At 41.9% G+C, this 19,130-nt stretch overlaps 2 protein-coding genes across 4 annotated transcripts in view; one reads left to right on the top strand and one right to left on the bottom strand.

Annotated features, from left to right (window-relative positions):
• Nucleotides 1-2,131: 2,131 nt before the first annotated feature.
• Nucleotides 2,132-3,566, top strand: LOC144582935 (uncharacterized). Its single transcript, XM_078375630.1, has 3 exons — nucleotides 2,132-2,198; nucleotides 2,258-2,602; nucleotides 3,368-3,566. Exons 1-3 carry the CDS (start codon nucleotides 2,132-2,134, stop codon nucleotides 3,445-3,447), a joined length of 492 nt encoding a protein of 163 aa, XP_078231756.1. The 3' UTR covers nucleotides 3,448-3,566.
• Nucleotides 3,567-13,663: 10,097 nt separating this feature from the next.
• TLK1 (tousled like kinase 1) overlaps nucleotides 13,664-19,130 on the bottom strand; it is a 166,913-nt gene continuing 161,446 nt past the window's right edge. For all 3 annotated transcript variants that reach the window (XM_078327412.1, XM_002749326.7, XM_008998727.5), the window contains 2 exons: nucleotides 18,855-18,962; nucleotides 13,664-15,443 (listed from right to left, as the gene is read on the bottom strand). In XM_078327412.1, coding sequence (XP_078183538.1) covers nucleotides 15,267-15,443; nucleotides 18,855-18,962 — 285 coding nt within the window. In that variant the 3' untranslated portion in view covers nucleotides 13,664-15,266. The remainder of the gene's footprint in view (nucleotides 15,444-18,854; nucleotides 18,963-19,130) is intronic.

Below are 19,130 nucleotides of genomic sequence, written 5' to 3'. Positions count from 1 at the left end.
TAACAGCAATTTGGATTTCACCAGCCTCTTTTCCTAAAGCCATATTCTGGGTCCCTAAACCCACTGATTATTTACCTTAACAACCAACTCCATTGGAATTGATCAATTCTCTTTTCCAGGGACCAAGGGTTGTGAAGAAGAGATGAATCCCTGACTGGCTTTCTTGCCCTCCACTCTCCATGCCTCACTTCCTGGACAGGGGCCTGTTTGCCCAGCTCTGCCCAGGCTGGCCTGGTTTGAGACTCACACTAGTCTTAGTGAGGCTCAGGACAGCCCTCTTCCAGAAGCACTTGAATTATGGTGACTGGGGTTGGGGTTATAGAAACTTCTCATTTCTTCTCATAAACTTGCCTATTGCCAGAATTTTTAAAAACATCTGAAGTACATTTTATTATTTTATTTTTATTTTTGAGATGGAGTCTCTGTCGCCCAGGTTGGAGTACAGTGGTGCAATCTCAGCTCACTGAAACCTCCACCTCCCAGGTTCAAGCAATTCTCCTGTCTCAGCCTCCCGAGTAGTGGGAATTACAGGCATGCGCCACCATTTGTACTTTTAGTAGAGACGGAGTTTTGCCATGTTGGTCAGGCTGATCTCAAACCCCCGACCTCAGGTGAGCCACCCGCCTCGGCCTCCCAAAGTGCTGGTATTACAGGTCTGAGCCACCGCACCCAGCTTTGAATTACTTTTTAATCACTAAAAACAATAGTGTTATTTTGATCTAGGGGGTGAATGGGAGACTTACACAGCCAAAGAAAGCCATTCATTTCCGTCTGTCCAGGACGACCCCTGCTGCAGGGGCTGGCAGCGTTTTCCCCCAGCAGCGTCATGACAGTGTCAGAGGGAGCTAAAAAAACCCAACACTGTCCCTAGATTAGAATTATCTATGAAATTTCCCTTAATACACTGGCCCTGTGACTGATTTGCAATGCTGTGTTGTGTTTGTAAATCAGTTTGGCCAGAACGAACTGTCTCTGTGTAGCTCAGACAGCTATGCTGAAAGGAGAGCCCAGAAACACAATGGCAGGAATCCACGTTGTGCCCAGGCGCTGTTTGGGGCTCTAGTGAGCTCTGGAAACAGTGTTAGCTGTCAGGTAGTGAAGTACGCATGGTTCCAACACATTCACTCAGCACCAGTGGCTAAACAACCTGTGTGCTTCGTGGTGAGGAACTACTAGAGGAGCCTCATAAAATCAAGAAAAATCAGCTGGCTGTTGTGTGAGTCCAAGAGCTCAAAGCTCATTCCAATTTCAATAGTTACTTTCCTTGGTCTCTGTCAACATTTTGTTTTTAAAGGGCTTGAGACTAATTCATTTTCCCAAATTCAGATCTCTCCTAGGTATGTAGTACAACCTGAGAAAAGAGGACAACCATCTGGGATCTTCGGCACCGTGATGCTGCCATATTGCTGGAGGGGACAGGTGAGGGTTCACTGGCTGAATCGGAAGGACACAGAAGAGGCAGGGAGGGGCCACCGGGCAGGCCTCAGGCCAGGCTCGGGTTCTGAACCTGATCCGGTGGACTGGTGTTTACCTAGAGTGAAGAAAACTGTCTTTCCTTCTTTAATAACCAATATATTTCACTTTACCACGTGTTGGGAGAACAATAGTTGCATTAGATAAGGCTAATTTTACAAATGAACTGCAGTGAGGAAAAGGACTGGTTTTCAAGAGAAGTGTTGGCTTGATGGGAGATGCAGGCGCCGTGCTGGGTGAATTCTTGGCCCCAGGAAGCAGAGCTCAAATCGCGGCCCCCGCTTCACAAGCGGGCAGGCTTTGGGGTAGGAGCTGAATCCACGTAGATTTGCGCGGTCCCAAGCCTCAGTTCTGTCCCCACGCGGCAGGCTCCTGGAATGACATTCACCTTTGTTCAGGGACTCCTGTCTTATCGGCGCCCACATGGAGAGGGATCCGAGCCAAGAGGGCCTCCCGAGCCTGGCCCGCAGTGCGCGCCATGAGCCACCAGGTGGCGCCGGGATCCTGGGAAAGCCGCGCCCCGCCAGCGGCCGCGGGGTCTCCGGGCCGACCTCGCAGGGCCCCTGGGCGGGGCCGGACCGTTGCGGTCGAGCGCTTTCTGTTCTTTGGAAGACTAGTTCTGGGCCCCCGCTTTCTTTCCATCGCAGGCCCAGTGCGGATGCGTGGGGGATGCAAATATCCTGGGCGCCTTCACCAAACGGTGCCCCCTTTAACCAGATGTGAAGGCAAACCTCTCCACCCCAGAACCCGTTGGGTGCCGCGGAGACGCCTTTCGGTGGCTGAGAAACCCTCAGACGCCGGGGAAGCACCACGGGTCTGAGCGCCCAGTGCGCTAGGCTCGGGGCTGGCTTCCCTCCCCGGGGCTGGAGCCTGCAGGAGCGCCGCCCTCACCCCGTTCCCTCCGAGGGCGGCGCGGGTCTCCGGCCTGGCCCGAAGCCGGCTGCTTCCCTCAACCTCGTCCTCCTCACATCTGCGGAGCAGAGGCTCCTGATACTCATAGGCCCAGGGGTGGTGCGGCTGGGTCTGGGCCCAGGTGTCCCTTGTCCTAAACCATCCCACTGCGCTGCCTGTAAATTAGCCATTTCGGATCTAGCGATGAGCAGAGAGCACAGAATAGCCCAGGGGCCAGGTAACTAACAAGTGCGGGATCAAGTAGGGCGTTCGTGAGGAGCTACTGTTAGGTCTTGGAAGGATGCATAGAGGTTCCCTTAGGTGGTCAAAGCCGAAGGGCATTGAGGCAAAGGGAACAGCATCCGCAAGGACACGCAGGAATGTGGCACGTGGTGTGCCCCAGAACTACAAACCGCTCTGGTGGCTGGAATGTGAAGGGTCAGGTACGGAGTGGTAGCAGTTACCATAGAAAGGGAAGCTGGCCAGATTGCCAAAGGCCTTGAATGCCATGCTCCGGGGCTTAAACTGCACTGCCCTGGGGAGTTTATAAGGAGGGTGTTTTTTGTTCTTGGCAGGGAAGTACCCAGGGAGCTTGCCCCTTACATAGGTCAGTGGTCTGAAAAACCTCCTTTTTAGCAAGCAGAAGCCTTTTGTAAATAATAATAATAATATGTATATATAATCATATAGAACATAGACTCAAAAGCCAGGCCAATGTGGAGCTGCCGGCAGCCTCCTGCGAGTAGGAGGGCAAGAAAGGCGGGGCTCCTTCCTGAGGAAGAAGCCATAGTCACCCCTAGCAGGATGGCGTGGGAGAAATCTCAGGAGCTCATTATCTCCAAAAACTAAAGCCCAGCAAAGTGCTGTCCCCTACCTCATCCCCCATCCTCCCCCTGCCTGCTCTAGATGTGGCTGGAGTAACTTACATTTCCCCTGATCTTGTAGTGAACTGGGAAGAGCTAAAAGCTGGGTGGGGTGACAGGACGTCATTTTTCTTCTCCAGCTCTTGAGCCAAAGGACTCTTTAAATCTGAGCTCGGAAAAGCAACCATGGACCAGCACTTCTCAACCCTGGTGGCTTTGAAAAATACTGATGCCTATGGACCAGGGACAGCAGTGTGGAGATCACTCTCGATTACATCATTTTATAGATGAAAAAAGTGAAATCCAGAAAGGTTAAATGTCTCTCTGACAAGCATACGGCTAGGGGATGGTAGAGCTGGGCCTATACCTAGCGCCCAGGTGGAAATCGGAACCATGTGGGGCTTGTTTCAGCAAGTCTGAGACACGGGGCAGTGGGGGGCGGGGCCAGTGGAACAGAGAGAACAGGCTGCAGCAGCAGGGCTGCGTGGAGGACCTGGGTACAAGGTCCTGAGGGGGCCGGGGTCGTGGGGGATTCTCAGAACTCAGCCCCAGGGCTATTAGTGTCTTCACTTCGATCAGAATTTAAAATACCAGTGGTCTGGGTTTTTGTTTTTTTTTTGTTGCTGTTGTTTTGTTTTGTTTTGTTTTTTACCCCAACATGGAGATGGTGTAGTCAGTGATCAGGCCTCAGCTGTGGAGAGGCCAACTCGATTCAGCCTAGTCAAACAGGGCCGGCTACTGAGGGAGTTTCCACCACTGCGGACGCTACACACCTGGCTTCAGCATTCTTGCTCGCGCAGACGTCCTTCTGCCCCTACAGACTGGCAGAGCAGCAGAGGCACAGTGGACGACTAGGGTAAGAAGGTGCTACGTTGCGTCCAGTGAGGAGGGGAGTTGGCCTCAGTGGTTACACCCCATCTGTCTTCAAGCCTTGGTGTCCAGGAGAAGCCTGACTTAAACTTCTCTCCAGCACCTAGCTCCCAGCATGCACTCACCATATGCCGCGGAAAGGCACATGCGATGAGTGTAGCTCCTGTGCGGGGTACTCGGTTAGAAATTGGAAGGGTGGCATGTGGTGGGCTTCACTGAGGTTCCCTGCCCGGCCCATGTCCTTCTCTCGACCCTGGACGGGGATGTGAGTAGGAAGGGGCCTGCCTTCCTGGGAGGAAGTACAGACTGGGGCAGGGTGGGGAGGGGAGAGGTTTCAAACCATTCGGTGGGCATGGGCTATCTCTGGAGGTGTGCTGTGCATGTGACCAAGTGTGATGGAAAGGCAAGGGCTACTCTGCCTCTAACACCCAGGTATGAGGCTTTGTAATTTTGAATTTGCCATCCAATTGGGGGGATAAAAACAAAGGTGTTTAAAACAAAAACAAAAACCTAACGTTGGTTTAAAAGATATAATTTAGGCTGGGTGTGGTGGCTCATGCCTGTAATCACAGCGTTTTGGGAGAATCGAGCCCAGTGGTTGGAGACCAGCCTGGGCAACATAGTGAGACCCCAGTCTCTACAGAAAATGCAAAATCAGCAGGGGCTTCTAGCCTGTAGTACTTGGAAGGCTGAGGTGGAAGGATTGCTTGAGCCCAGGAAGTTGAGGCTGCAATGAGTCATTATTGTACCATTGAACTCCAGCCTGGGTGACAGAGGGAGACCCTGTCTCAAAAAATATGTATATAAATACACACACACACACACACACACACACACACACACACAATTTGACCCTTAGAGAACACAGCTGTCTTGCACCCTGACTACTTTTACAGACTTCACTCAGAACCAGAGAACACTATATTTGTCTCCAGGTGGGTCTTGGATCCACAGTGTTTAAGCAAAAGCTTTTCAAAATTCCCCAATACAATTGCTTTTCTGTTAAGAAAATTAAGTATTTCATTAAATAACTTTATAACTCTCAAAAAGCTGTATCAAACATGATCCATGGAAGTTAAATGTCATTTCTTTGTTAGCTATTACACCATAGGTGGGCCAACATGGCAAAACCTCGTCTCTACTAAAAATACAAAAAGTTAGCCAGGCAGCACCTGTAATCCCAGCTACTCAGCGAGGTTGAGTCAGGAGAACCACTTGCACCTGGGAGGTGGAGGTTGTAGTGAGCCGAGATGGTGCCACCGCATTCCGGCCTGCGCCAACAGAGTGAGACTGTCTCAAAAAAACAAAAAGCAAACATTGCACCATGAACTGACTGAATACTCTGCCCTGCCATTACTTTGGTCACTTCAAAAGTTTCTGAATAGTGTGTTGGGGATTCTTGACTCCAAACACAAGAACATGGTTAGAAAATGATAAATTTGACATTTTAAAACTGATTAAGCCTCACTTTGTTACTTTTATTTTTTAAATGATGCTGATCGATTATAGAATTACTGATGTCTAATCCAGTCGAGTTTTGGAGTCAGCCACGCTCGAGTTAAATCCCATCCCTGCTACTTCATTTGAGCAAACAACTTAATCTCTCTCAATGCACCCCTCCCTTTCACCTACAAAATAGCTTAATTGTAGGGTTGTTTTGGGGGGATTCAAGGAAATACAGGTTACAGTGCCTGGTATTCCATAAATGCTTGACAACTTGTCCTTGTTACTCTTTCCTTAGTAAATACAAACCCCTGCTCGAGCGAAATGTTTATTTTCTCCATCTTTGTAATTCCAAGTCAAAGTCCATGGTAGTTGTTGGAAAAGAGAATCTCAAATAATTAACTGGATCTAAAATAATCCTGGCTTTTTTTTTTTTTTTTTTTTTCTTAAAAATGTCAATCTAAAGTATTGTTTTTCTTCAATATCTATACAATAGACCAAAGTGAACCACCAGGCAGAGGCATGATGTTGAGCTAGTTCTTATTGGGTACAGTCCTCCAGGGCTTCCTATAAGAGTCTCAGAAGTCTGTAATTGCCTCAGTGGATTCCTACAGATGAGAGATTTTCAGCTGAACTCCTCAGGCTCCTGCTCCATGCAGCTCCCAAAATCTGGCAAAAGTCATGAACCACAGACTAGCTATGTATTTGAAGTAAAGATTTCCTTTAAAAGGTACACACAGGTTACATGTAAATCGGGATTGTCATGCAAATTCTTGATGGTGACAGATATAGTGCCTCCTGTGCAGTTGATTTGAGGCCACATGATTCAATTCTAGAAAAGAATGACAATGGCCATGTGTCACTTCTGGTCCAAGGCATTTAAGAACTAGAATGCCCCTCCTTTCCTGCCTTCCTCTCCTGTAACTACAGACTGATGTGAATAGAACCATAAGATGCAAGCAGGCTGGATGCCCCAGCCACCACTGGGAGAAGAGCTGTCTTACAAAGTTGCTTAGGAGAGTTAACAAGCCCAGTGTGGATTTTGCATAATTGAGAAACAAACCTTTGGGGGGTTAATTTGTTACTATAGCTTATCCTGTTTTCATTTCACACTTAGTTGTGGGGTGCGGGGGCAGGGCATGAACATTTCATATTTTTGGAAAAAGCAATAAAACGAGCAAACAACATTTTCATGATGCAGTCTAGGCTAGGTAGCTGAGAAAGTTACATGGAGAGAAAGCTCCCATGTTTGGCTTTTTATCAAACAGTTACTTACTAAAATTTATTAAATAACTTGTATATGGTGCACTATTAATCCATCAGAAAAGGGTAAACGGACACATAATAGTCATTATTTTTTGTAGAGACAGGGTCTCCCTGTATTGCCCAGGCTGGTGTTAAACTTCTGGGCTCAAGCGATCCTCCTACTGGCCTTCCAAAGTGCTGGGATTAGAGACACGTGAGACACCTTGCCTGGGCCAGAACAGTAATTGTAACCTACATATATTTCTTGTAGAGACCAAGATCAGGCTTTAATTTTAAATTGTGTGGTAATGGCAAACTACTACAGCTGTCAATGTTTCTCCATCATGATCTTACTCAACTCAGTGATCCAGTGAAGGAAACAGTTCTAGTGCCAAGAAGGTTGATTTGTGAGAGGAAAAGAGCTTTTTGAAGTGTTTATATTACAAGTTATTTTGTTGCCACTTTTATCTTGCAGTGCCAGGCCACTAAATAAATGGGGGAATCCTGTTCCTTCTAACTAATGTGGCAACGAAAACTCTGCTCTTCCAGAGTTTGAGTATAGTTTTTTACAGGGATGAGAGGAGGAGTCAAATGTATAAAATGAATTTCCCTGTGGAACAGCAGTCTCCAATCTTTTTGGCACCAGGGACTGATTGCATGGAAGACAATTTTTTTTCAGATGGGAGATAGGGGGATGGTTTCAGGATAAAACTGTTTCACCTCAGATCATCAGGCATTAGATTCTTATAAGGAGTGCACAACCTTAGATCCCTTGCCTGCGCAGTTCACAGTAGGGTTTGTGTTCCTATGAGAATCTGATGCCGCTGCTGATCTGACAGGTGGTGGAGCTCATGCCTGCTCAACAGCCCATCACCTCTTACTGTGCAGCCAGTTTGCTCACAAGCCACAGACCAGTACCAGTCTGTGGCCTGGGGCTTGGGGACCCTTGCTTCAGAACATGAAACTTGGCTTAAGCAATTTCTACGGTCATTAGCGGAATGAACATCTTCCATATCTGCCACTGGAAAGTCTATTATTTTTTCTAAGTCTTTGTCACAAGCCAATTTACAATTCAAGGTTACTACTTCCTTTATTTTGTAATTTTTTAAAAAATCAGCACAGAAATGCCTTAAATTGCACTTTTTAAGCATACCTTCATTCCCCTAAAGATTATTTTACTCCCCAAAACTATAAAGCACATATTCTTCTAGTCAAATGTAAGGGTAAGTATGTTTGAATATTAAAATGCTATCGACATAAGAAAAATAACCTGGCCCATGTTGCTTAAATGTACTTAAAGTTTCTCATCTTATAGCAACTTGGTTGCTCTATGGCTAATTCTGCATCTAGAATAATGCATGATCTCATTCTTCCAAACTGAATTTCTTTTAAAGCTTTTTCACTAAGAACTATGTATATACATAGTCTGTGCTTCTGGGAGACTCTCAGAAATTAAACTTTAAAAATATTCCAACTAATGAAGTGAAAATTCATTGTCAAAGTGAAACATCAATAAATTTTATTACATTAGCTCAGAAACCACAATAGTGTTAATATTCATGGTGGTTTCAACATAAACTCTCTTGACATCTAAACAGCATCCCCAAAGTGAAGGAAACACCAGTTGGGACTCCAGCCTGCAGCAGTCCTGTTCCCCCTCGGTGGACACACGCTTCCACAGTAGCTGTGCATATTGGAGAGGGGAAAGGAGGCATTACAGAGTGTGTGCCACAGTCAAGGTGACAGGCAGGGCTCAGAATAAGCAGTTATGCAGATACGGGTTACATACAGAAAACTTCCAAGCCAGTAGGTGGAAGGCTGCTGCCAGGTCTCCTGGGCAACTCCTCCTCACATCTCCCATTCATTTCTCAGGCCCACACGCCCCCAAAAATACAAAATAATTCATTCCCCTATAGGCCACAGTGACCCTGTGATAGGAGCCTCTTGAACCTCTCTTTTGCATTTGTGGTATTTGTTCCATTTTGTTGCAGCCTATGCCATTTGGGAAAACTGAAGCCCACTCTTGATGCTAGGTTCCCAAGAGGCAGGTGTATTAGAAATAGTTTACCCCAGAAAGGTTAGTGATTCCTCTAAGGTCATATGCTATTAAGTAACAAAGCTGGGAGGCAAAGCCAGGTCAGACTTCCAAACCCGTGCTTTCTTCCACTTTGATTCTTCTGAATATCTCCTTAAAAGGAAGCTAGGAATTTGACAATTAGCAGACAGAGATGCTCTTAGGATGCAATATGATGTGAGATAACTTGAAACACCAAAAATATGACTAATATTAGTAACAAATCAGCTATGCTCATTCTTGGGATCCGGTAATTTTAGTATCTGAGTTTGATGTCTGTCATAAAACAGAAATAAGACCTTAGTACTCCTGTGACATACCAGACACCCAATCAAGAACAGGTGGGATGCTGGTCATGCATATAGACTGTTTGGCCCAAGGCATATAGTTATGTGAACAATCTAAGGTCCTTTAGGTGAAATGGATCACATAAAGAGACTTTTACACACAAATTGTAAACCCAAGTAGAGTCACTTGATGCAATCAGATGAACCCATTTGTGACCTTAATGATGTAACACCACACATAGGTGATTTCATCAGATTTAGAAGACTTCGAGATACAGTGTTCAGGGGCCATTTATTGGTAATTAGTGAAATCTCTCCAAAGTTCCAGGGCTTCTTTTTGAGGAGGAGTTACTAGAGTCAGTTTTAAACTTTTTTTTTAAAGACCAACTGGTACCACTGCAGGGAGAGGAGCCAGGTGTACTTTCTGTGACTGTGACAGTGGGCAGAGGAAGACCTCGGTGAGGTGCTCTCTGTAAGACAGGCAAAATGGGGTAGCTCATTGATGTACCTAATCTTTGGCTTAAAAAGGCAAGGAAAAAAGATTTAAGAACAGAAAAAGGTGAAGCCCACTGTCCATCTTACCAAAAATGGGTCTGCGGCAGGGCCCTATTCTCTAGTGACTCACAACCAGCAAAGCTCAGCTCAGATGGCATTCTTCATTTAACACTTGAGAAATTCTTAGATCAGGTGTAGTGTGGGTCACATCTGTAATTTTAGCACTTTGGGAGACGGAAGTGGGCAGATCACTTGGCCCAGGAGTTCGAGACCAGCTGGGCAACATGGTGAGCCCATCTCTACCAAAAATACAAAAAGCAGCCGGGTATGATGGCGTGTACCTGTAGCACCAGCTACTTGAGAGGCTGAGGTGGCAGGACTGCTTGAGCCCGGGAGGTTGAGGCTGCAGTGAGACTGTACCAGTGCACTCCAGCCTGGGTGCCAAGAGTCCCTGTTTCAAAACAAAAAACTTTAGATCTGTTCTTTTAAAAAGATGACAATGTTTGTAGCTATTCGGCTCTCTGCCACCTTTGAAAAGTCATGAAGATTTAACTCACTAAGCCATGTTTACTATATGCCAAGAAGTGAACATAGTTAAGAACCTTGCTCCAGGTCTCCAGAAACAAACTGTGCTTACCAGTTATGTGGCTTTAGCAAGTTATTCCCCACCCCTCCAAATCTGTTTCCTCCTTTGTAAAAGAGGGATACCGTGATCTGTCCTACCTTAATCAGCTGTTACTAGCAAGGAAACTGGAAAATATGGCAGATATCTGTGATGAAATAGTATCAATAGGGCATGATCCTTTTGGCAATTACAGTTCACACACACCACTACTACTTTTTGTTTAAAATTGTTACATTTCCTCACCTTCCATTTTCAGACAATCTAATCATCACTTGTTTGAAACCTGAGTCAAGCGCTGTGAAAGTATTTCTTAAAATAATTATCACAGGAAGCAAAGCAGACTGCATTTTATAAATAGGGCTAATAGAATAATCTTTGAGTTTCAAAAGGGATGATGACAATAGCAGCTTATTATATACAGTACCTACTATGAGCTGGGCAAGGTTCTGAGTGCATTTACATATGTGAATTCACTTATTCCTTCCTCATACTCACGCTGCACAATGGGTAGTTATTATCTTCATTTTCAGATGAGGAACCAGAAACGCAGGTGCTAAATGTCAACTTTTGAATCCAAAGAATCTGGTACCAAAAAATTGAGTTCTTAACCTACTTATTGCCCTTCAGAAAGTCATATGGGCCAGGCATGGTGGCTCACACCTATAATCCCAGCACTTTGGGAGGCCCACGTGGGCAGATCGCTTGAGCCCAGGAGTTCAAGACAAGCCTGGCAAACAAGGTAAAACCCCCTCTCTACAAAAAGTACAAAATAAGCCGAGTGTAGTGGTGCATGCCTGTAGTCCCAGCTACTTGGGAAGCTGTGGTGGGAGAACTGCTTGAGCCTGGGAGGCAGAGGTTACAGTGAGCTGAGATTGCACCACTGCACTCCAGCCTGGGCAAGACAGTGAAACCTCATCTCAAACAAGAACAAAAACAAACCAGTCATATGTGTAGGAATCCACATTCCTATTATTTTAGACAAATGAAGACTTCCAGGTGAAAGCCGTGCATTTTGATCCTAACTATATATAACTCTTCTACTCCATTCTCTGGCTTTCTGCAACTAATTTTAAAAGCTGGTTTAAACACATTTACTCAAATCTTTCCTATTCAAAACTTAATAGATGAATCCTCAAAAAAAAAAAAAAAAGGAACGAAAAAGTAGGGGAAGGTAAATGGAGATGTTTATTTTATAGGAAATAAAGCTAATTCAAATTTCAAATTCCTAAAACTGCTGCAGAATGAAAGGAAACATAGGAACTAAACTCTGATTTTAAAATTAGCTGCTAAAAGCACTATTTATTTATTTTTGACACCGAGTTTCACCGTTACCCAGGCTGGAATGCAGTGGCACAATCTCGGCTCACTGCAACCTGCGCCTCTGGGGTTCAAGTGACTCTCATGCCTCATCCTCCTGAGTGGCTGAGATTACAGGTGCACACCACGCTAATTTTTTTGTATTTTTAGTAGAGACGGGGTTTCACCATGTTGGGCAGTCTCAAATTCTTGACCTCAAATGATTTACCTACCTTGACCTCCCAAATTACAGGCATGAGCTACCACACCTGGCCTAAAAGCGTTTTTTGAATTAGAATAAATCTTCAGAACATTGAAATTTAGCATATTTGAAAAATAATCATTAGATAATGTCAAAATTTAAAGCAGAATTAGAGAAAGATCTGTCAATGGACTTTTAAATGTGTAAAGCTATATAACTTTCACCCAAAAATCAAACAGCAATGTAATTACATCTTAAGAGTAAATTAACAATCTAGGTAACCTGTACTGCTTACTGCTAAAACACTGCTAATAGCATGAGGGCAATTATTGCATGTAATAAGTAATGATGAACAGCAAAACACACAAGATACTCTTTAAATGTTTCAGTGAAGCTCTTCACCATTTTGACTTCCTGTAATGAGGTGTTTGTTCACATTTTATATGCCATTTAAACTCATGGAGTTGTTTTAGAAAGAGATGGCAGTGAGTGTTAAAAAAAAGATTATTTATTTTTGAAAAACCACCAAGTATCTCCTCCAACTCCCAAATTGCAAATTAGTGTGGTTTCCACGCTTACTTCCTCTCAACATGCACACACTAAAGCTGATTCAAATCAAAGATTTTAAAATTATATGCAAAAGCTATAGATTTTACCCTATATCAGTGTTTACTTTTGAGAGAGGCCTTGGCTATCGTCTTAGGGATGTGGGACATGCTTTAATTCTTATGACAAACACCAGAAGACTAGAAAACACAGTCTCAAAAAATACTAGTGTCAAAGCCTGTCAGAGTGACCTTGAGCTCATTTAGCAATAGATACCAACTTTCCATGTGAGGGTAAAAGCAAGTTACTCAGTGTTACTCAGATGGCTCAATTAGACATCTTGGACCTGCTGGGTTACTGGCATGTTATTCAAAAATCTTTAACACTTATTTGGAAAACTTTTAGAAGGAAGATATGGGTCTGTAAGTGCTTCATCTCCTACACATCTTTGATTTTAAAATGATTATTACCTAAACGCAGGTCAAGAAAACAATTTCATTTCATGGCTTATTTTCCCCTTTTCTGTGTTCTGACACTAGCAGTCACTTTCATTCATTAGAAAGTAAAATGGTAAAGCAGTGATCTAGGTCTATACCTACTAAGCTTACTGAACCCTAAGTTAGACTTACCCCATTCACTTCATATCTCTCCAAAATTTTAAGCAAACTAGGCATTTTCTTTTAGTTCAGGAATTTAAATGTTACTTTATGAATATAGTACTTTATAATTCACGATGATGAAAACTTCAACAAAACTGAAAACTTGCAGGCAGCATCTAAAGCACTCAATCAATGCTAAGATTTCATTACTGTGTGGTTTTTTTTTTTTTTTGAGACAATCTTGCTTTGTCACCCAAGCTGGAGTGCAGTGGCACTATCTCCGCTTACTGCAACCTCTGCCTCCTGGTTCAAGCGATTCTCCTACATCAGCCTCCTGAGTAGCTGGAACTACAGGCGCATGCCACCACATCCAGCTAATTTTTTGTTTTTTTTCAGTAGGGACGGGGTTTCACTGTGTTAGCCAGGATGGTCTCGATCTCCTGATCTACCCACCTTGACCTCCTAAAGAGCTGGGATTACAGGTGTGAGCCACTGTGTCCAGCCATAGCTAGTATTTTTAAATAGGATTTCTATCCGCTCTACAGAAGAATGGGTATAGCCAGCCCTTAAACCACTCTTGGTAGTTCTAAGTGTTACTTACCCAAGTAACACTTGATAATTGTTATTAGGTTTAACTGTTACCAGCTTGAAACAATTTATACTTAAGGAATTTAGCTGATTTTTAAGTGAAGGAGCTAAGTCAGTCAACATCCTATCATCTTGAAAGCTCCCTTCCAAAGTAATCTTCAAAGTCTTTACATTTTAACTGTCATTGTTTATTATTGTTTTGGCTATATTCTCTACAATTTCAGCAGCATTTTAAAGAGACAATGTGTCTATGTACAATGAAAAAACAAAATGGCTTGCAACATCAGAAATAGTTTAACTGTACAATATTAAAGATAATCTGTGGTAAGTATAACCTCCTTTTTCTGCAAGATGAACAACGTACATGTAAGAATCAGCCTTATGAATGTGACAATAAAGAAAAAGTCCTTACAGGAGTGAAATACAGCATCCTGAAAAATACTGGTTTCTACCCTACACGGCAGTTAGAAAATGTTCACATTTTAACAAATCTGTACAAATCACAAGAATTTTGTTTATGGGACCATCTTGCTGATAAGAACTTTCTAGAAATGTAGAACCATGAACAATTTATAAATCTAGTCTCTATGTGCTCCACAGCCCTAGAACCCAATTAACTAATTTAAAGAACTCAACATGTCCAACATGGATCATTTTTACATCTTGATTGTTAATGAATGTCTGCTTTTTATAATATCTCTGATGTACAGTCAATTTGCACCTTCTAGGAGGTCATTTAATTTTTTAGCAAAGAAGCAACATCATTTAGCAGCAATTAGAGCGCCTTCAAGAAGACTTAAAAAAAATACAATATCCAATTAGAAAAGCCGTATTTTAAACATTTGTACAAGAATAAGCTGCTGAAACTTCGTAATTGAAATATGACATCTGTACAACAATATACAATAGAGCTAGAAGGGAATTTATCATTATCCTGCATAGAACTGGACTGCATTTGGTTACATACTGTCACCTGTTTTGATGAACAAGGCCTGGTAACAAAAGAAAAATACCTGTTAGCAATTCTAATGTGTTGAAAACACTGGCAATATTATAATTTAGTGAATTCAACTGATTTCAAAACAAGCAGCTCACTTTGTCAAAGGTGTAAAGTATTTAGAAACAATAGCTCTCCCTTTAATATAACCAGTGAAAGAAAATGGACATGTGATCTCAAGGTACAACTTAGTAAAAGCCAGAATAGGCAAATAACAAAGCCTAACTTTGTCCAAAGATTCTAACTCTCACATTCTATTACTATAAAACACAACTGTCACTGTCATTCAGTTCTTACTTTGGTTTCAGCAGATTAACTGCCAAATGCTGAATGTATCCAGGCACTGTAATTTGTGTGTTAGAAATATGTCTCATATTTTTCCATGTGTTTTTAAATAATGAAAAACTACCCTTCATATTAGAACTCTCTAGTAACAACCAAATGTATTTAAGTATTATAAACGTTATTTACAGTGTTCCCCCAAATGAAACAAAATGTGTTTTCTTCTATCTTAACATGGTATTCCTGTTTCTGTTTAACAGGCAGTCATCCTTCACTGCTCAAAATTATAGTCAGAAGTGTGCATTTATTCACTGTCCATGATCCACTCTCATACAAATGACACTATGAGGAACTTTCAGTTCACAAACAGTTCTTAATCATGTCTTATGTAAAAAAAAAACCCAAAAAACAAAAAAGCACTCAAATGCTCTCAAACTCAAGTGTGCATCTGGAAGCAATTCAAAGATATCATGCCAATCTTGGAGGAAAGTCAGTAAGTAATTATGCTTGAAGAAGGGGGTGTAGGGGATGCTGTCAGCCCAGCCATGTGTAGGTTTCCTGAAGAATTTGATCTTCTCATGTGTGGGAGAAGGTATGGGTCATTTGCCAGCTGGTGCACATCAAATCGATCTTCTTTTCGATATGCCAAACAGCGTCTTATAAAGGCCTCAAAAAAAGAAAAAGTCAGCAATTAATGATCTTTTTCCCTTCTAAATATCAATCAACTGAGTCAACAGAAAGATGGACACATTTAAGATGTAAGTAGATCTCATTTTATTGGAAGTTCAAACCTTAAAAATTCTGTAGCAATAAAATTCTCACTCCAAATGCAACTCACCACTTAAGGCCCCTACAGTAGTTCACTTTAGAGTCTAAATTACTATTGCAACCATTTGAACTTACGCTGGAAAGTTGTTTCTGCTTATGAAATTCTAAAGACTTCTTTTTCTAGCATTTTTCTTCTGCTAAACAGTCCTCCCACCCTCATCCCATTTTATCACTTCAGTTTAGCAAAGGGTAAGATGCCATTTTCAGCTATAATATTTTTTCCTACTGACAAATACTTTCTTTAGATGAAGGGACCACTGAAGTGACACTTCCGTCAGGGATTTTTTTCCTCAGATTAACCCTATGCATCACTACACTTCTGGAAAAGCTAAATAATGGAATACAATCACTACTTTTTTTCTCAAACCAATTTTAGTTTTTCCTTGAGAATAGCCTCTTAAAAAAAAAAAAAAAACTTTCCTGAAGTGTAACACATTTTTAGACACGCACACAAATCCTAAGTACACATCTATGTAACTGGCAACCAGATCAAGAAAAAGAACCTCTGAATCCCCCTCATGCCCACTTTCAGGCACTGGCTTTGTCTCCAGTTGAACCTGGGTAAATTTTATCTTGACCTCTAATACCGTAGTTGAGTTTTGCCTGTTCTGAATTTTATATAAACAATTATAAATTATGTTCTCCTTTTCTGCCAGGCCTCTCACTCAATATTAAATTTTGAGGTTCATCTTTTTTTTGCAACAGATAAAATATTCTCAGGAGATAACTGGTAATTGTTTTCCTTTCTCACTGCTGACACTACAAATTCATATATACCATTTAACAGAGGTATAATCACATTACAAATTAACTATTTTGCACTTTCTCTGCTTTGAAATTCAGAGAAGTAAATTTTTCCCTAAAAATATACCTAGCTATTCTCATTTTACCATAGCTTACTGTTTATCGGAAGTCAATCTCTGATCCCTTAGAGGTCTTATCTTTTTTATCTTTAACAAAGTTTCTGAGAGCACTTGAAAAATAAGATGAAGAAAAAACATCAAGACTGATATGTTAGAGTTCGAAAAGCAGAAAGACTATCAGTAGCAAGGTTAAGAAGTCTGCAACAAATAATGTACTTCAAGATGCCCACCCCAGGAAAGTACGTGGCAAAGATATACTCTGTAGGGATACAGAAAATGGAATATAGGGATATTATATATTACATTATAATATTAATAGGATATATATAATTATATATATTAATATTATATTATAATCCCCCCCCAACAACCCCTTAACCCTTCTTGGATTCCAGATCTCAAAAAGGTGACTGTGGCACCTATAAAGCACCTAAAGACAGAACCAGAGATGGCTCAGTGAGACTCTGCCTTTGGCCATTCCACTCCTCCTGGCCCTTTTTGTCAGTATTAAAAAATATATATATAGATCTTGCTTTGACTAAATTCATTTAATTTCTGTTCTCAATGATGCTGTAGACAAAAGACAGGATTTAGATGCTAGTACGATTAAAGTAGTTGTTTGAGACAGAGTCTTGCTCTGTCATCCATGCTGGAGTGCAGTGACGCAATCTCAGCTAACTGCAACTGCTGCCTCTCCGTCTCAAGTGATCCTCCAACCTCAGCATCCCAAGTAGCTGAAACTAAAGGTGTAGGCCCCTACACTGGGCTAATTTTTGTATTTTTAGTAGAGATGGGGTTTCACCATGTTGCCAAGGCTGGTCTTGAACTCCTGGGCTCACATGATCTGCCTGTCTGGTTCTCCCAAACTGCTGGAATTACAGGTGTGAGACACCACGCCTGACCTATTTGTTTTTTTGAGACAGGGTCTCACTCTCTTGCCCAGGTTGGAGTGCAGCAGTGTCATCATGGCTCACTGCAGCCATGCTCCCTGAGCTCAGGTGATCCTCCCACCTCAGCCTCTCAAGTATCTGGGACTATAGATGTATGCCACAATGACTGGCTAATTTTTTTATTTTTTGTAGAGACCGGATTTTGCCATGTTGGTCAGGCTGGTCTTGAACCCCAGGGCTCAAACAACCACACACCTTGGCCCCCTCAAAGTGTTGAGATTCTAAGCATGACCCACTAAGCCTAGCCTCTTTTTTTTAGGAGATGGGGTCTCACTATGTTAAGGCCAGGCTTTGTTGATCTCTTGGCCTCAAGCAATCCTCTTGCCTTGGCCTCCCACAGTGCTGGGATTACCCATCATGCCTGGCCTATATTTATCTTTTTTAATTTCAAAATGTTCTAACCACCATTCAAGTAATTTACAAAAAACCAATAAAGATGTAAGAGACAAAATGGAATGCTGGATAGTTATAATAAACAATTAGTGAGATTATACAAAACCCAGCATGTTTTCAATTAAGTAGGCTATTATGACCCCATCTACCAGTATTTATCTGTACTATGTAAAAATAATATAGAAACTATATAGTATCTATTTATGAATTCTTATGGCCTACACTATTCACACCAGAAAAAAATAGGAGCTTCATAGGTTTGTCTTAAGAGTTTAACCAGGTTTAAAAAGAAGACTACAACAGCAAGCCACAGAAGAGAGCTTGATGAGTGTGACGGGAGTAATACAAACACAAACACGAAAGGCTGATAGGATGAAGGCAGGAATCTATGAAACACAAAAAAATGTTGCTATTAATTAGAAATAACTTTCCTATAATTTTATTATACAGACTTACATGGATTGTACTGTATTAGCTATCAAGAGCTAATACTGAGAGGCAAAGAGGTCAAGGCTATGGATTCTGCAGTGTGGAGGAGTGGGTACTTGTGAGCCACAGCTCTGCTACCTACTAGCTGGTGTGATCCTGAACGGCATGGCTGGTCTCTTCTTTTATAAAACGGGAATGACAAAAGTACCTATCTCTCATAGGGCTGTTACAAGATAATGTATATAATAAAAGCACTAAAATAATGATAGTTATTATTTTAATATTATATTTTTATATATCTCATTATTAAGCTGATAAATAATACATAAAAAGTAACGATGGGACCAGATCTTGTGATTCTCCCTAATTTTCAAAGCGGCAGCTGATCAACACAAACAATCAGGGACCATATTTGGGTGCTTAAAAGATAAAAACTATAGCAACCAGAGGCTGATGCAGGTCATTTTCACAAAGTAAATCACCAGCCCCTGCTGGACAGATGCCCTGCAGCAGTGAGTTCTGTGACTTGACTTACTGGTAAGTACTTACCTTGTTGTCAGCACAACTGATAAGAGAACAGTTACTTCACAAAACTCATTTTCAAAAATGTAATACCTTGGCTTCACTGCTCACAACTGGTTTTACAGGGAACTGGACTTCTGTGGCTTTTAATATTGTATTTTCTTGAAGAATGTCTTGTTGAGATTGATTGTGACCAAATGGCTTAAAAAAAAAAAATTAAGTGTTGAAATATTTTTCTCACAAAATATTTAAACACAGATATCATTTCTGTTTAAGCAAATTCCCCAAATCCAAATATTTTGTGTTCTAAAATCCTATCCTCAGTTATTTGGAACCTGGGATGCATTTTCATACAAACAAGGTTATAAA

This window comes from Callithrix jacchus, chromosome 6 (assembly GCF_049354715.1).
Source record: "Callithrix jacchus isolate 240 chromosome 6, calJac240_pri, whole genome shotgun sequence".
Classification (NCBI taxonomy): Eukaryota; Metazoa; Chordata; class Mammalia; order Primates; family Cebidae; genus Callithrix; species Callithrix jacchus.
The sequence above is the reverse complement of the archived record's forward strand: the minus strand, read 5'-3'. Positions and strand labels throughout refer to the sequence as shown.